General features: G+C 42.1%; 1 protein-coding gene across 3 annotated transcripts in view; it reads right to left on the bottom strand.

Annotated features, from left to right (window-relative positions):
* Positions 1-309: 309 nt before the first annotated feature.
* Positions 310-17,420, bottom strand: part of SLC7A2 (solute carrier family 7 member 2) — a 119,160-nt gene continuing 102,049 nt past the window's right edge. For all 3 annotated transcript variants that reach the window (XM_044299596.1, XM_044299590.1, XM_044299604.1), the window contains exons 9-12: positions 16,804-17,009; positions 10,058-10,224; positions 6,760-6,868; positions 310-3,356 (exon numbers count right to left, since the gene is read on the bottom strand). In XM_044299596.1, the coding sequence (XP_044155531.1) occupies positions 3,163-3,356; positions 6,760-6,868; positions 10,058-10,224; positions 16,804-17,009 (676 nt within the window). In that variant the 3' untranslated portion in view covers positions 310-3,162. The remainder of the gene's footprint in view (positions 3,357-6,759; positions 6,869-10,057; positions 10,225-16,803; positions 17,010-17,420) is intronic.

Here is a 17,420-nt window from a genome sequence, read left to right as displayed (position 1 = left end):
TTTTTACATTTAATGCTCCGTTCTGGGTGGTGGTCACATGACCATGTCGATGCAGCTCTTTCCTGTTTCCTGTGATGGTATGTCCATAAAGGAGCAGTGATAGGGGAGTGTCTATATAACTCGCTGGGTGGGAGGAGCTATAAACTAGCTGATTGTTAGGGGCAGTGATAGGGGAGTGTCTATATAACTTGCTGGGTGGGAGGAGCTATAAACTAGCTGATTGTTAGGGGCAGTGATAGGGGAGTGTCTATAGAACTAGCCTGGTGGGAGGAGCTATAAACTAGCTGATTGTTAGGGGCAGTGATAGGGGAGTGTCTATATAACTAGCTCGGTGGGAGGAGCTATAAACTAGATGGGTGTTGTCGGGGCGGTGCTGGAGCTGTGGCAGAGAAAGAAGTGCATCATGGGTTTGGTTGGATACAGGATGGAAACAAGCCAGAGTGATTGGTCTTCATGGTGAAAACAGGTCAGAGGAGTCCAAATTGAAAAAAAAACATGGAGAAGATGTATATGAGGTAAGCAACCACATGAGCATATCTATTAAACACTATAGTATTCCCGGAAAACCCCTTTAAGGGCATGGGTTCTCAGCTCTTAATCAGTATCTACTACTTACAATGCTTATCAAAAATCCCTTAGAGTGGGCCATGAGGTTAAAGCCTAGATCCATTGCAGTAACTGAATACACAAAATGAATACACAATCAGTGTGCAGCATTCACTTTTAGTGCATTCGTACTTCAGGTTGCCTAGCAACCACTTCCGTCCTGAATGAGTGGTCACCTTTTGATAACATGTAGCTAGTAGTACAGCGGTTGCCACAGGAGGGTGGACATTCTATATAATAAACTACCCTTCCATGCGATGCAGACTCATTTTAGGTTACACTCAACAAGGAGGATTACAGGACTGCAGTAGAAATAATGCAGCTTTTGGATACAAAGCAATCAAGAAAAAGGGGGATATTTGCAGGAACAAGAAATCAAGTCATACACTTTTGTTGTATTGAAAGAGAGGAAACATCTCTGGAAAGCTGAGTGTGCGGGGAATCAAAAGTCACTTTTTGAACAAGCATAATTTGCATAAACATGTTGGTTGTGACTTTGAGTTTTTATGGTGCATAACAACAGGGGGCTGTGGCCTCCCATGTGTCAGCAGATTTACCATAATTTATGCCAGAAACTGATGTACATTAATGAGCAAGTCTACAGCAGCTCATAGCGGGTTTAGCTTTGCCTTTCTTGTGCATGGACTGGCAGACGATGGGCAGAGACCTTAGCGCATTTTACTCCAGCCTATTTGGTATGAAGACTAGTAGAAAAGATGCCAGTCTTAATAAATTCCCCCATTATACAATAAATAGTAATAGGGTTTGTTTGGGTCAAAAAGGGGTTGTTTGATTTTTTTTATTTATTATATCAAAGTGTTGGTGGATCTGATAAAAATAATGAATCTTCCCTTCCTGCACCCACTCTAATCCAGCTCTGCACCCACCTTCCTGCTGAGACCAGTGACTGGCTGCAGAGGTATACAGAATGTTAGCTCTGCAGCCAAACAATATGTCACAGGCTGCAGCCTGAGAATATGACAGAGGGGCTTCCCATTACTTAAAAAAAGAATTTGAAAACCACTTTAAAGGCCTGTTCAAAATGGCTGCCTGCACTGTGTGCAAGTAATGGCTTCAGGTTCATGTTCTTTGCTTCTTTGCTAGAATCTACGATTTGCTCACAAAAATGTTTACAATGTATAAAATGGCATTGCAATTCACATTATAACTAGTTTCTAAGCAATAACTCTACAATAAAAGTAATTTAGAAACCAATCCTAAATAAATTATTAAAGATGTCCCAAATTAAAGTGTTAAACAGGGCCACACCTGTCTAGAAATGGCGCTTCCTCTGTCTATAGGTTTTGAGCGGTATTACAACTCAACTGAGCTGAGCTACAATGTCAGACACAATCTATGAGAAAGAGTGGTGCCCTCTCTGGAGGAATGCAGCCATGTTTTTCCAATCCTGTACAACCCCTTTAAGATCCTTTAAGGGAATACTAAAATACTAAAGGAGTCTCTCACTCTCCTGAGGACTATTAAAGTTTCTGGGCTCATCTATGACAACAATGATTATCCTAACATGAAATAACCCTGAGCTTTTATAGTATTGTTGTAATATTCTAACTTTAATGGTGGTCAAAATCCATGTCATGTGTGTGGCCATATGGCAAAAGGAATACGAATAGGCTAAGGAGTAAGGCCATTTCTGCCCTGTTAACAATATAGGCACACACTTAAAAAAGACCACCTATTTAATAAAGACTACCCTTTTATCTAAACTAGATTTCCTATGAATGATTTTCTGCTATCATACACTATGCATCCTGACTATCTTCTTAGAGAGGACAAATTCTCCAGAAGACCAGTTTTTATTGCAATGTTGGGTGGCTGTCTCAAAGAGGTTATAAATATGTGAATAACCATTCACTAGTATGGGACTGAGCTGCAGTAACCATAACCGGCCACTACGTGGTGTATGGAGCTGTGTCTGACTCCAGTGAGTTGTATTCTCTTCAATTAGCTGATTGTCAGGTATACTGGGTGTCGAACTCCAGCCAATATCATTGATATCATCTGCTAAAGATAGGTCAACAATATTAAAGTCCTAGAAAAAAAAAAACTTTAAAGGTGATGTATATGATACACGTTACTGTATATTAGGACACTGCTGCTGATCTCATGAATGCTGTTGGTTACCAAAAAATAAAGATAAACTACATTTTGCATTTTACTGAAAATAAAAGGAAATTCAGGAATGTGGCCTACTGCCCAATCTAAAAATAAAAATTGCAGGTTGAGGTTCTGGTTGCACTCTAGATGCAATCAGTGAGAAGCATACACATCTTAAGACATGCGGATACAAAATCAAGCAATGTAGCAGCAAGGCCTCAAGCTCCTCTTGTTAGGAGACTTGGAAAATCTAGAAAGTAGCTGTTTTTGGCAGAACACATGGATCCATACAGCAGAGCTTCTTCTGACACTCATCTTCTGGCATCCCACCACATTGTGCACAGTACGTTTCATTTCAAATGGATAACATAACCTAAAGCAGGTACAGTGTGTGGCTTGAATGAATGGTGCCTCTTACATCTTCTCACAGTGCCGATCTCACTAGCATTCACTTGTCCTTTCGTGCAAAATAAAATGATCACTTTCCTTTGCGTTTTCCTCTTCGTTTTCCTTTGCTGGCAGTTTCTCTTCAGTTACACTGTTGTCAGAGTCACCATCTTCATCCTCTTCGTCATGTTTTTTGGGTTTGCCTTCTAAACTATTTCTTATGCCGTAAGCAAAGTAAATCAGGAAACCTTCAAAAGAAGTGAAAATTGGTATAAAATAAGTTGTGCACTAAGCTGTGTTCATGAGTGCATATAAAGACATACTATAAAATGAAGAAACATTACATGTAGGTGACATACTTGTTAATATACTGTAAAATTAAGTTTAAAATGACACATTCTGAATCACAAAAGAATCGTAAATCCTAAAATTCTAAAATGTTCCTTCATTTTTACATTGTATTAAAGAAAAGAGAAAAAGTAAAAAATCTGTGTGGTTAGCTCCAACTCCTAAGCCTCCCATACAGTAGACATGAATCATAGTCACACGATTTCATAAAGCCTACACTGACCAAGAGCATGAAATAGAAACCAATGGATAGAATATAAACATATACAGTGGAGGAAATAATTATTTGACCCCTCACTGATTTTGTAAGTTTGTCCAATGACAAAGAAATGAAAAGTCTCAGAACAGTATCATTTCAATGGTAGGTTTATTGTAACAGTGGCAGATAGCACATCAAAAGGAAAATCGAAAAAATAACTTTAAATAAAAGATAGCAACTGATTTGCATTTCATTGAGTGAAATAAGTATTTGAACCCTCTAACAAAAAAAGACTTAATACTTGGTGGAAAAACCCTTGTTTGCAAGCACAGAGGTCAAACGTTTCTTGTAATTGATGACCAAGTTTGCGCACATTTTAGGAGGAATGTTGGTCCACTCCTCTTTGCAGATCATCTCTAAATCCCTAAGGTTTCGAGGCTGTCTCTGTGCAACTCTGAGCTTGAGCTCCCTCCATAGGTTTTCGATTGGATTAAGGTCCGGAGACTGACTAGGCCACTCCATGACCTTAATGTGCTTCTTCTTGAGCCACTCCTTTGTTGCCTTTGCTGTATGTTTTGGGTCATTGTCGTGCTGGAACACCCATCCACGACCCATTTTCAGTTTCCTGGCAGAGGGAAGGAGGTTGTCGCTCAGGATTTCACGATACATGGCTCCGTCCATTTTCCCGTTTATGCGAATAAGTTGTCCTGTGCCCTTAGCAGAAAAACACCCCCAAAGCAAAATGTTTCCACCCCCATGCTTGACGGTGGGGACGGTGTTTTGGGGGTCATAGGCAGCATTTTTCTTCCTCCAAACACAGCGAGTTGAGTTAATGCCAAAGAGCTCTATTTTGGTCTCATCAGACCACAGCACCTTCTCCCAGTCACTCTCTGAATCATTCAGGTGTTCATTGGCAAACTTCAGACGGGCCTGCACATGTGCCTTCCTGAGCAGGGGGACCTTGCGAGCCCTGCAGGATTTTAATCCATTGCGGTGTAATGTGTTTCCAATGGTTTTCTTGGTGACTGTGGTCCCTGCTAATTTGAGGTCATTAACTAACTCCTCCCGTGTAGTTCTAGGATGCTTTTTCACCTTTCTCAGAACCATTGACACCCCACGAGGTGAGATCTTGCGTGGAGCCCCAGAGCGAGGTCGATTGATGGTCATTTTGTGCTCCTTCCATTTTCGAACAATCGCACCAACAGTTGTCACCTTCTCTCCCAGCTTCTTGCTAATGGTTTTGTAGCCCATTCCAGCCTTGTGCAGGTCTACAATTTTGTCTCTGACATCCTTGGACAGCTCTTTGGTCTTTCCCATGTTGGAGAGTTTGGAGTCTGCTTGATTGATTGATTCTGTGGACAGGTGTCTTTTATACAGGTGACTAGTTAAGACAGGTGTCCTTAATGAGGGTGACTAATTGAGTAGAAGTGTCTAACCACTCTGTGGGAGCCAGAACTCTTAATGGTTGGTAGGGGTTCAAATACTTATTTCACTCAATGAAATGCAAATCAGTTGCTATCTTTTATTTAAAGTTATTTTTTCGATTTTCCTTTTGATGTGCTATCTGCCACTGTTACAATAAACCTACCATTGAAATGATACTGTTCTGAGACTTTTCATTTCTTTGTCATTGGACAAACTTACAAAATCAGTGAGGGGTCAAATAATTATTTCCTCCACTGTAAGTACAGATCAAGATCATCAGATGCTGGAAATCAGCCTTTTATAATATAGACTTCAGATTATAATCAACTACCGGATGCAAAATCCAGCATGGTAAATCATTCTTCTGACAACCTGATAGCCTGTAGTCATTTGGATTTAAAAAATGAAATGGTCATAATCAGGAAACGACTGTTGGGATCATGGGATTCGGCCAACAATTATCTCATGTTTGTGGCCAGCTTAAAATCTGGAGATGATGTTTGCAGGTCTCACAATTAAGAAATCTTATAAAAAGTGAACTTTTGGTCACTTTTTCTTTCTTTGAGTTTTTCAAAGAAAGTGATTCATTGGCTGCCATTTTTCTTTGTGGCAGAGACAAAGATAGGTAAAGCAGACCAAACAGCACCTGCCAGTCACCTGTGAAGATAAGAATGGCCACGCGGAGTCTATAAATGTTATTCTAACTTGATTTTTTAAACTGGTTAAGCCAATAGTCCAATAAGTATGATGGCAGCCATAACGGTCTCCCGACATCAAAAGGGATCCTCATTCTTTGCTCCCCTGGGTAAATCTTAGTATACAATTGTCCAGCCACTGAGTTTGGCTGGACAGTAGTATACTGAGATCTGATAATTCACCCCAAGCCAAGGGTAAGAGAAGTCACAAAGAAAATAAGCTATTATTGGATATCTCTGAAAACTCAAGTTTCTGGATTGTGATGGGTGTCAACCTTTAAGTCCAAACTGCTGGCTTGGCATAGGACAATGTATAATGGACTTGTGAATCGATAAAGAAAAAAAAAAATATATACTGTATATATATATATATATGTGCGCTCACCTAAAGAATTATTAGGAACACCATACTAATACGGTGTTGGACCCCCTTTTGCCTTCAGAACTGCCTTAATTCTACGTGGCATTGATTCAACAAGGTGCTGATAGCATTCTTTAGAAATGTTGGCCCATACTGATAGGATAGCATCTTGCAGTTGATGGAGATTTGAGGGATGCACATCCAGGGCACGAAGCTCCCGTTCCACCACATCCCAAAGATGCTCTATTGGGTTGAGATCTGGTGACTGTGGGGGCCATTTTAGTACAGTGAACTCATTGTCATGTTCAAGAAACCAATTTGAAATGATTCGAGCTTTGTGACATGGTGCATTATCCTGCTGGAAGTAGCCATCAGAGGATGGGTACATGGTGGTCATGAAGGGATGGACATGGTCAGAAACAATGCTCAGGTAGCCCGTGGCATTTAAACGATGGCCAATTGGCACTACTGCCATGTGATTAGTTGACTAGATAATCGCATTAATGACAAATAGAACAGGTGTTCCTAATAATTCTTTAGGTGAGTGTATATATACAGTGTATATATATTAAGGTTAAAAATATTCCAATGACTTCAGACAATAAGAGTATGGTATTACTTACCAAGAGCCATCCAAATACTAAATCTGATCCACGTGTCACCACTCAGCTGTACCATTAAGTACACATTTACCAGGACACTGAAAACCGGCAGAACTGGTAGAAGTGGAACCTGTACGGAAAAAGGTAAAAAGATAACTTGAGTCGATACAGCTTATTAGACTAGCCACATATTTAAGGCACAGTTATTCAACTGATTAACCCCTTAGTGACCTGTTTTGGGCCTTACTGACCAAGCGCTTTCCTTCCTTTTTTCATCGTCGCGTTCCAAGAGCTATAACTTTTTTATTTTCCGTCAAGCTTTATGAGGGCTTGTATTTTGCGGGACAAGTTGAAGCTTTTAATGGCTCCATTTTGGGGTGCACATAACTTTCTGATTAACTTGTATTAACTCTTTCTGGGAGAGAGATGGGAAAAACAGCAGTACTGCCACTGTGTTTTTACAATATAATTTTTATGGCGTTCATTTTTGGGTATAAAAAATAACATAATATCTTCATTCTCTGGGTCACTACGATTACAGTGATACCAAATTAATATCGTTTTTTTTCCGTTGCCGCTTCCCAAGACCCATAACTTTTTTATTTTTCTTTCTATGGAGTTGTGTGAGGGCTTGATTTTTGCAGGACGAATTGTATTTTTCATTAGTATCATATCAGAGTAAATGGCTGCTTTTTGATCGCTTGTTATGTCTTTTCGCTGGCAACTAAGAATAAATTAGCAATTCTGTCTTTATTTTTATTTTTTACAGTGTTCACCATAGGAGATAATTTACATGATATTTGTGTAGTACAGGTTGTTACGGACGCATCAATACAAAACATATGGGGGAGAGTTTTTTGCAATTTTTTATATTGAAAAGCGTATTTTCAATGGGAAAAAAAGCGTATTTTTTTATGGGATCTTTTTTATTGAATAAATGTTTTTGTTTTCTTTACCACTTAAAGGGAACCTGTCACCTCCAAAAACCATCCCAAGCCGCCAGCAGTACCTGAGAGTAGCCAGCAGTGTGTTTCTGGCAATCATTTTCTTCCTGAAGGCAGATGCAGCAAAAGCTCTGAAAACTTTCTTTTATCCCCTGCCCGCGCGATTTTCTAGTCATGCTTGAAGTCAAGGGGGCAGCGGCCTCCTTGCTTCAAGTCAAGGTAACCGCGCTCCCTTACCTGCCCCATCGCTGTGACTGACAGTGTTTATGAACCAGAGTTCGGCTGGGTTTGTCAAACTGCCGACTGTCAGTCACAGGCGAAGGGGCAGGTAAGGGAGCGCGGTTACCTTGACTTGAAGCAAGGAGGCCGCTGCCCCCTTGACTTAAAGCATGACTAGAAAATTGCACGGGCAGGGAATAAAAGAACGCTTTTTAGAGCTTTTACTGCATCTGCCTCCAGGAAGAAAATAATCGCCAGAAACACACTGCTGGCTACTCTCAGGTACTGCTGGCAGCTTGGGATGTTTTTTTAGGTGACAGGTTCTCTTTAATAGTCTCACAAGAGGACTGTAACAGACAACATTCTGATTGATTTTAAAATGCAATGCATTATCCCTATAGTGCATTGCATTTTAATATCAGTGCTATTCTGAAATTGACCAGCAGACTGGTGCCAGAGAGGCGCAGCCTTCTGGAAATTACTCAAGGCTGGTCTGGGGCCTACACGGGACCCCAGCCAGCATTCACACACATCGGCACCCCGCGATCGCATTTGCGGAGTGCTGATGGGACACAGATGGAGTTCGCTCCCTCTGTCAGCACTTTACATGCGGCGGGCACCATTGCTGGTCCGGGATGTTTGAACAGGATCGCGGCTCTCATGTGAGAGCTGGGCCCCTGCTCCCCGCTGCACGGGGGACCCATGCAACGCTTAGACTGGGCCCATTAGTGACCGCCATAAAAAGGCGTATGGGTGGTCACTGAGGGGTTAAAAAAGGTACCTTTGAAACAGGATGCCACAGGATAGACAATGTTGCCATTATTATAATACAAAAGCAGGTCCCATATGCATCCTCTTCTTCAAAAGGACAAAAAGGGGAGTCTGCACCACGGTTGTGTCCTGTTGCATCCTGTTTTCATAGTGCATTTCCCCAACAAAAAACAATTACCTTTCAACAGGATGCAAAGGTGTGGTTTGAACCTAACCGCTAACTACTGTTGGACAGAAATGGTATACTTGGCTGTAGTTAGAAAGGTACATTTCAAACATAAATATATTATAATGTTATCCTGGGTCATGAACATGGCATGAGAACTTGCTTTATGGATTGAATGTAGACATTACAGATAGTGAAGAATAAGAATTGGAACTGGATGAGGAATTTGCATTATGAATTTAGGTTTGGAGTTAAAGTTATTTGTAAGAGGAGGTAAATGTCATGTTTCCCCCTGAAGTATAATATTATATGTATAAAAAACATCATATTACATATGACATGCATGATTTATAATATATTGTATTCAGCGGGTTTGTACAGTGCTCCACACATACTCTTTGTGCACTTCAAGGTCCACTGGTTCAAGAAGTTGTGGGCAACAGCAGGGGTGTAGTTATAGGGGAAGAGCAGGGGAGACGGCTGCTTTGGGGCCTGAATTTAGAATGAGCCCACCCAGGAGGAGGACTAAAAGAGGTTATTCTCAGGTCCCCTGAACAGTATATACAATGACATTTATACAGTAACATTTTAGGGAACGGATGGAGCAGCTAACTAGCCACAAGTATGGGGGTTACACTGGAGGATGGAGTTACAAAGAAATTGCTATGGGGTGGGGGGGGGGGGCAGTAATTTCTAGCTACACCACTGGGCAACGGTATGTAATGCTGCCACCATGTCCCACCATGGTAGCTGACAGTAGAAATATTCATTAGGGAAGAGCCTGATGCTAACAAAATTGAAAGCTATGTGGTGCAATTGGCCTATGGAGAGGAACTTTTGACCACCACCTTACATATTGATAATAAGAGACCTTAAAGAGGAATTGTCACCTCTCCTGACACTTCTGTTTTAGTAACTACTTGCATCCCATGAAAACAACAATTCTGGAGCATCCCTTCTTTTAATTGTATGTTGTGCCGTCCATCTATTATTCTTATTATAAATTTATAAATAAATTGCCAACTGGGTGTTACCATTCCCTTGTTAAATGGGTATGCCCAGAGGTCAATTTATTTATAAACTTCTAGAACCAAAACTAGAGGAAAGGCACCACGACTTGACATCACCCCCTCAGATATAAGTTATAGCCGTACATTATTGTCTAGACACAAAGAAGGTAGTGTAAGATGCAGTGCCGAGCAGTAATGTGTGTGTTTACCATAAACGTGATTTTGTGCTGGTTCTGAGGTTGTCTCCAGATGATTGAAACAATGAATATGATGAGTAAAATTAATACAATAAGAAGTGCGATACTCCATGACTCCACATTTCCTATGGCTTCCACTGCATATGTTGTCAGGACACTCAGTGCACAAATTATAAATGCTGCAAAAGAAAAAAAAAACATGGTGAAAAAAATCTTTATTTTACTTCTTATCGACTTCAATATCTATAACACATAAGTACAGTAAAACCCCAAATAGGAAGCTTTTATATTGTTTACATGTTAAAGTGGCTGTCCAACTTGGAGAACCCCATTACAGATTGGAGTTCCTCCTCCAGGTGGTTATAAAAGTCAGTTCATGAAATAGGACTGCTGAAATTTGAAGGGAATGTGTCATCAGAAAATGACCTATTGTTTAAATCACGTTTTATATCAAATAGAATATTTTTTTGAATTTTGGCGCCTTTTGTTTTAATTTTCTGCATAATTTCAATGCCAGATACCACTTCTGTATAGATAACACAGGATCCACCATTCAAAATAGGTGATATCACAGCTCATCTACTCCCTCCTGACCTCTGCATAGGTTATAGAGCATGCCTAGAAAAATTTCGGATAGCATAAGGTGACCATCGTCATCATCTGGCCAGGATTCATAAATCTCCAAAAAGTCCATGATTCTCCACAGCTCTATGTAAAGGGAAGGGGGCTGGCAGGGAGGCACCATTACTAATGAGCGCTTCCACTGTTATATACTGGCACTACAAGGGGGCATTATATATTGGCACTAGAGGTCAGGCATTATATACTGGCGCTAGAGGGGGGACGGAAAAGCATTATATACTGGCACTTGATGGGGGAACATTATATATTGGCACTACGGGGGCATTATATTACCGGGGGGTTATTACTGCAGGGTAGCATTAGAACTAGAGGGGGCACTGTAGGGGGCATTATAAATACTGGCACAATGGTAGCATTATTACTACTTGGGCTACTGTAGGGGCATTTATTTTACTGGGCTCAGTATAGAGGGCATTGCTACTAAGGAAGCATTAGGGATCACTATTGGGCAAACTATTACTAATAAAGAGAGAGAAGGATTACTATTTGTGGAACTTTGGGGAGCACTATTATTATGTGGGGGACTGTGTATGGCACTATTTTTTTCTGCAGTACAGTATTTGGGGGCCTTGGGGAGCAAAGTGGGCACAGTATTGGAGGTAGCAGCAGGATGGCACTGTTGGGGCACCACGATGGACGTCTGTGTTGAGAAGGTTAGGAACCTAAGATATCTGGTGGGTAAACTCTGCAGAACTGAGACTGAAAGAAATTATCAATGCCGTCTGGTCTGAATGGAGAAGATGAGGAAAGAGAATGTCTACATCAGAGGGGACATCACTGGATAGAACAGTTATGTAGTGCTGTATTCTCCTGTATGTTCGAAATGTAATGTCCATCCAAATATGTCTTTAGCGGTAGGCCTAGGAAGGAGGGGTTGGATTGAGAATTTGGCAAGGGGGGGCATTTTAATTTTTTTACCTCAGGCAGATGAGAACCTAGAATCGGCCTTGGCTTTCTCTTTATAATCCACCTCCTTGCATGCCAGCATTGGTTGGCCATATACATACAATAGACACAAACAGCGACAGCCAAAAGAGCAGCCCCAATTACATGAAATTACATCCCCCACCTTCCGCAAAGTGCAGGTGTCTGTCCGCCCCATGCCACCATTTGGCTCAAAGTGTCCAAAATATGGTCACTCTACCATAGAAGCCAATGTGGTCAGCTTCAGTTTTGTGTCTATGGCCTATGTGTAGTGTCCCACTAGGTAAATGTGGGCACTACACAAGGGTCAATTTAGCCACGTTGTTCCCCTCCTTCTGTGAAACAGAGTCACTGTATTTTATATAATGTTTGTATGTGTGTTTTCCCTGTTTTCTGTGTATCAGGCCTGTTAGGGTGTAGTTCCTCCTCCTAGACAGTAGAGGGAGCTAGAGAACCCCTAGTATATATAGTCAGGTCCTGTTCAGGGAAAGGGTGTGTAGAGTCAGAAGTCAGTGTGGACTTTAGCTAGGCAGCAGCTGAAGTGGAGCTTCTGACATGCAGCTAAATAGCCCAGGCTCATAGCTTGCCACCAGGAGAAGGGTTTGCCTCCTGAGAAAACCAAGTTCCCTTAAAGGTGCAGTGCAGAGCCAAGTGTATTCCCAGCTAAACAGAGAGCTGAAGGGCAGAAGGATATTCTACAGCAAGGATATATATACCAGAGGAAGTTTTCCCTACCCAAGGATAAAGCCAGCTATAGGGCATACGGGCCTTGGAGAAAGACAGACAGGATTCTGAGGAAAAGTGCAGCCTGATCTGTAAGTGTTATTCCCTCTGAGTATCTTGCAAAGACATTGCCTGACGTTTTTATATCAAGCCTGCCTGTTACAACCTGTTTACACGTGGAACTGACCAAAGACTGTAAATAGTTGAACTGTTTCAGTAAAATGAAGTTTTGGTTCACCACAACATTGTGTTCCTCAATTATTCCTGCACTAAATCAGTGTGCCACCGTTACCGGCACTGGCGTCACGAACTTAAAGGGATCTTGCCACTGGCACATTAAAAACCTGCAACATCTAGGGCACCTCACCTACCATCAGGCCTGGTCCCTATACACAGAGAGTGCCCCTAGAGGACCCCTGTGCCATCCTCTCCATCACTGCTGTATGCCTGCCCAGGGTATATAAAAACTGTGAGTACAAAAAACACCCTTGGTTAGTAACTCCCCCTGTGACCTCACCATTCGCCTCACCCTTCAGGGCTGCGTACTGCACATGTGGCTACTGTCAAAGAACAGGGATCTTGACCTAATGGTCAGTGTGAAAACTGCATGTTTTTAGGTAAATTTTTTAAATATAAATCAGGACATTGAAACATTTAAAAAAAAACACTATATATATATATATATATATATATATATATATACATATATATACGTTTCACAGTAAAACTTGATTTAAACAATAGGTCATTTCCTGGTGACACATTCCCTTTAGGTCTCATGAACATGATCATATTGATTTTGTGGTGTGCAAACCATGAATCTGCAAACTACAGATACCGTCAATGTGCATGCCGCAATTTCCTTACAATAGTGGAAAATACAAGCCATGTTCTATAATTTGTGGATCGGTCACATGAATGTGAACAGCTCACAGATAGAAGTGGCCCCAAAATATTGTTGTGTGCATGAGGCTTTAATTTCACATAACGCATTAACGCAATCACGATGTCCTGAGGAACATCCTCTCAAAACACTGGAACATCCTGAAAAACGACCTCTTCCTCAAAGAAACCATTCCAGCCAAACCCCAGATTATCTTCAGAAGGGCGAGGACATTAAAAAACATACTCGCACCTAGCAAACTGAAAAAGAAAAAACCCACAACAACCACCCCAACCTTTTTCCCAGATTTGATAGGAAGCTACAAATGCAGTCACGCTCAATGCAAATGTTGCATGAGTATCGGCAACCGAACAAAAAAATTCAGAAGCAATGTGACAGGAGAAGAGTTCCAAATAAAGACCTTCATGAACTGCTCCTCCTCATTTATAGTATATCTGGGGGAATGCGAATGCGGACTGCAATATGTGGGTAGAACCATACAGACACTCAGAGAACGTCTAAACAAACATCGGTGGAACATTGTGCACGGATTCCAGAAGCATAGTGTTTCCAGACATTTCTTATCACGTCACGACAAAGACCCTGCTAAACTCCAAATCACACCGATTGAATCCATTAACGAAACCTGCCCAGATAGATTCAGAACACTCCAAAAAAGAGAGATGTTCTGGATCTTCAAACTACAAACGCTGGAACCTTATGGTCTCAACGAGAGCCTAGAAAACAGATGTTTCTGACTCAAAAAACCCGTTTCCCCCCCCTATTTTTGTTTTCGTTTACCAATTTCCTATTCCTTCTGTTCCCTCCTTCTCCCCCCACCCCCCTTTTTCCCCAGTCACTCAACCATCACCCCGGATAGATTATACAGTTTTTCCCATTCATTAACCATCACTCCCATCACCACTACACACACACACCCTTTTTCCCTGCAGACACATACATAAAAATAAAATAAAAATTACACCTTCATACACACATATATATCCCCTACCAACACCGCATGGCCTGTCACCAATTTCCCACAAACTTTCATTTGCATGACCGCAACCTTTAACTTTATCTATTTGTTCATTTAACTCATCTATTTCATTATAAACTTTCACTTATTTGACTGTAATCTTTAACTTTTAGTCCACCCCAGCAGGACACAAGTGACGGAATTCATTCATTTATGTATTTGTTCATTTATTCCATTTACTCCAGCAGGACTTTGATATGTCCCCCACTTTACACCTCACCAGTATAATCCCCCCTCCCCGTCACTCACTCTTCCCCTCTACACTCCCCGACCATACCCTGGGCTGCTCCACCGTCCTCTGAGCCGAGTCTCCGACAGCGCTCGGCCCCGCCCCCGAGACAGCGTCACTGACCCAGCACCCGCCCACCGCTATTCGCTTCCCTCATTCCCCCTCCCTCCTGCTACTCAACCCCCGGCAGCACCAAGCACCCGCCCCGACCCACCCACTGGCCCGCGTCACCGTTACTGCACCCGCCCACCTCCAGCTCCTCCGCTTACTCCATGCGATTAGCGCACAAACTCCGGCAGCACCAAGCACCCGCCCCGACCCACCCACCGGCCCGCGTCACCGTTACTGCACCCACCCACCTCCAGCTCCTCTAGCCCTCCCCGGCCTCCGCCCCCCTACCAGTGTCATCACCCCAGTCCCGCCCACCTCACAAGTCCAGCTAGTCAACGTCGGCCCATTCAAAAACGCAGACAATGCGCGCCTTTTTGTGAAACCACTGCTCCAGACACCCCACGTGCTGTGGTACGAGCGGCTCCACCAGGTCAGTAACCTCCACATAACCACCCCTCATACTCATCTTCCCCACCCCAGACACCTATACCACCCTGGCCCCCACCGTCTGGGACTCAGTCATCATTTATACACCCACACTTCATCAATTTCATGCATTACCCCCAGCCAATCCCACACCTACATACAGACACACCCATTTACCTTTAATACTCTCAGTCACTCTCTTCATACTCCATGGTCATACCCCACATGCTACCACATCCCTCTTTCCCCCCCTTTTTATAAAGTGTCCCCCCCCCCTTTACCTACGCCTCCCCAAGCACAAAAACACACCTCCTACGCCTCCGCAAGGGCATAAATGCACCTTACACACGGCCAAAATTATGCCACTTTGGCAACATGGCGGTGACACCAAAACATTAAAAAATTTATTAGATAGCCAGCTATGGGCGCACATTCCAATGCCAACGTCCAAGGTACCTCTAACGAATCCTCTTGTGACCACAGCACTTTTATTATCACATTTTTTACCATGCCTCTTTTATCAGTAAGTGCTTCAATGAAATATGTTTTTAATATCATTATTCTCTCCATCCAATTGAATTCATTTTTTAAGTATGGATCCACGCATCTACTCTTTTATACATTTTTATACATGTTTATGCATATTTTATCATTCACACTAATCTATTATTCAGAAAATTCCATGTATGTGATCAATACATTTCTTTCTGTAGACTTGATAAAGGGGTCATGTACCCCGAAACGCGTTGTCCTGAATAAACCAATTTGTTCTCTATCTCTCGTTGTGGATTTGCGCCCGTTACTCTGTCCGCTTTCTCTTGGACCTCCTTGGTCCACCAAACCTACAGTTCCCACACTCACCCTTTCGGCGGTTCGGCACCGACCAAAGGGTGTTTTTAGGACAGAGCCGGCGGCACCAACCAACCCTAATGTTTACTCAGCTCTCATTGTAGTTGCATCCAATTGGTGCAACTTTAACAGGTGAGCACATTACCTCTCGTCTGAAAAAAGGAAAATAATCCCTTACATATTCACCCTATGAGCGCCTTCTCTTTCTTTTTGTCTACAACCGCTACATAACGCATTAGGCAGAGATTATTGAAGCCAATGCATTTATATGGAGTCTCTACTCTGACGTCATCCAGAGGCCTCTCGCAACTAGCTAAAATAAAGGGGTCTTAAGCAAGACACGCGGTCCCTGCCATTATTAAATGAAGACTAATCTACTGTATGTAAACTGGTAACTGGTGGTGACTTATTTCCCTCTCCCCTCTCGAATGTGACACAAATTGAATTTTTAGATAGTTTTACATTAAGAACTGAACTTAAGGCAAGAAAGCATGTCATGCTGCTGTAAAGGTCCTATTATACCTACAGATAATCACTAAGATCATCTCTAACAAGCATTGTATGCTCATTAGCGATGATCTGGCAGTGTAATACTGCCGCCGATCACCGGTGTCAGCAACCTCCAGCACTCCAGCTGTTCTCCAACTACATTTCCCAGAATGCTTCCTTCACTTCTATGGGAGTTACAAGAACAACCGAGCAAGAGTGCATGCTGGGAGTTGTAGTTTCACAGCAGCAGGAGTGCCGAAGGTTGCTGAACCCTGACCTAGGCCAATTATGGCTAAGGCAATGTGATGTTGAATAATGGTCTCCCTTGTGTGATTAGAAGGGAGAAGACAAGATCATTGGATTTTACTGCAATAGTTCAAGGAAAATCTTAGATATCGGCAATATGACGTAACCCTTGTACAGATACATATAGTGGATCTTACCCAGAATTCCCACAAGAAAGCTGACTACAGAGGCAGACTGTTCTGTCGGTATGCTGGGGGGGTGCAGGAGGGAGTGAAAGCTAAATCCCTGTTCTTGTAGGATAATGATTTGGGATTCGCTCATCATTGACTCTCTCTCTGATGCAGACAGCATTTCTTTATCTGGAACACATTTAGGCTTCTCATAACCGATGCCGGGCTGGTACCTATACAGACATCAATATGTTAACATGATCAGATTTGCAGTTGTGTATCTTTTACTAGTATTGATATTGCAGTATGTAGAAGGTGAAAGGCTAGCTAGCATCATAAGCAAACATCAGGCATTACATCCTACTGTACGCATGCAGTATTTACAGGGTTTTCCTACATTTCACCTGATTCCTGTTGTCCCTGACATTGTCCCCTTTCTGAACTGACCAGTAGATATGCGTTAAGAAATTTATACTATACAATCCTGTGATTTACAGATACATGTTTGGTATATGTTTCTCTGTTCAATAATGTATGTATTATGGAGCAGAAGACTCTGAGGAACATGGTTATGTACTAAGGCCCATGTACGTTATGGAAATTATTGTGACGTTTTTTAAAGACCATGATTATCACAGTAAAAA

Source organism: Bufo gargarizans, chromosome 1 (assembly GCF_014858855.1).
Source record: "Bufo gargarizans isolate SCDJY-AF-19 chromosome 1, ASM1485885v1, whole genome shotgun sequence".
Classification (NCBI taxonomy): Eukaryota; Metazoa; Chordata; class Amphibia; order Anura; family Bufonidae; genus Bufo; species Bufo gargarizans.
Note: the sequence above shows the minus strand (reverse complement) of the source record. Positions and strands in the feature narration are given on the sequence as shown.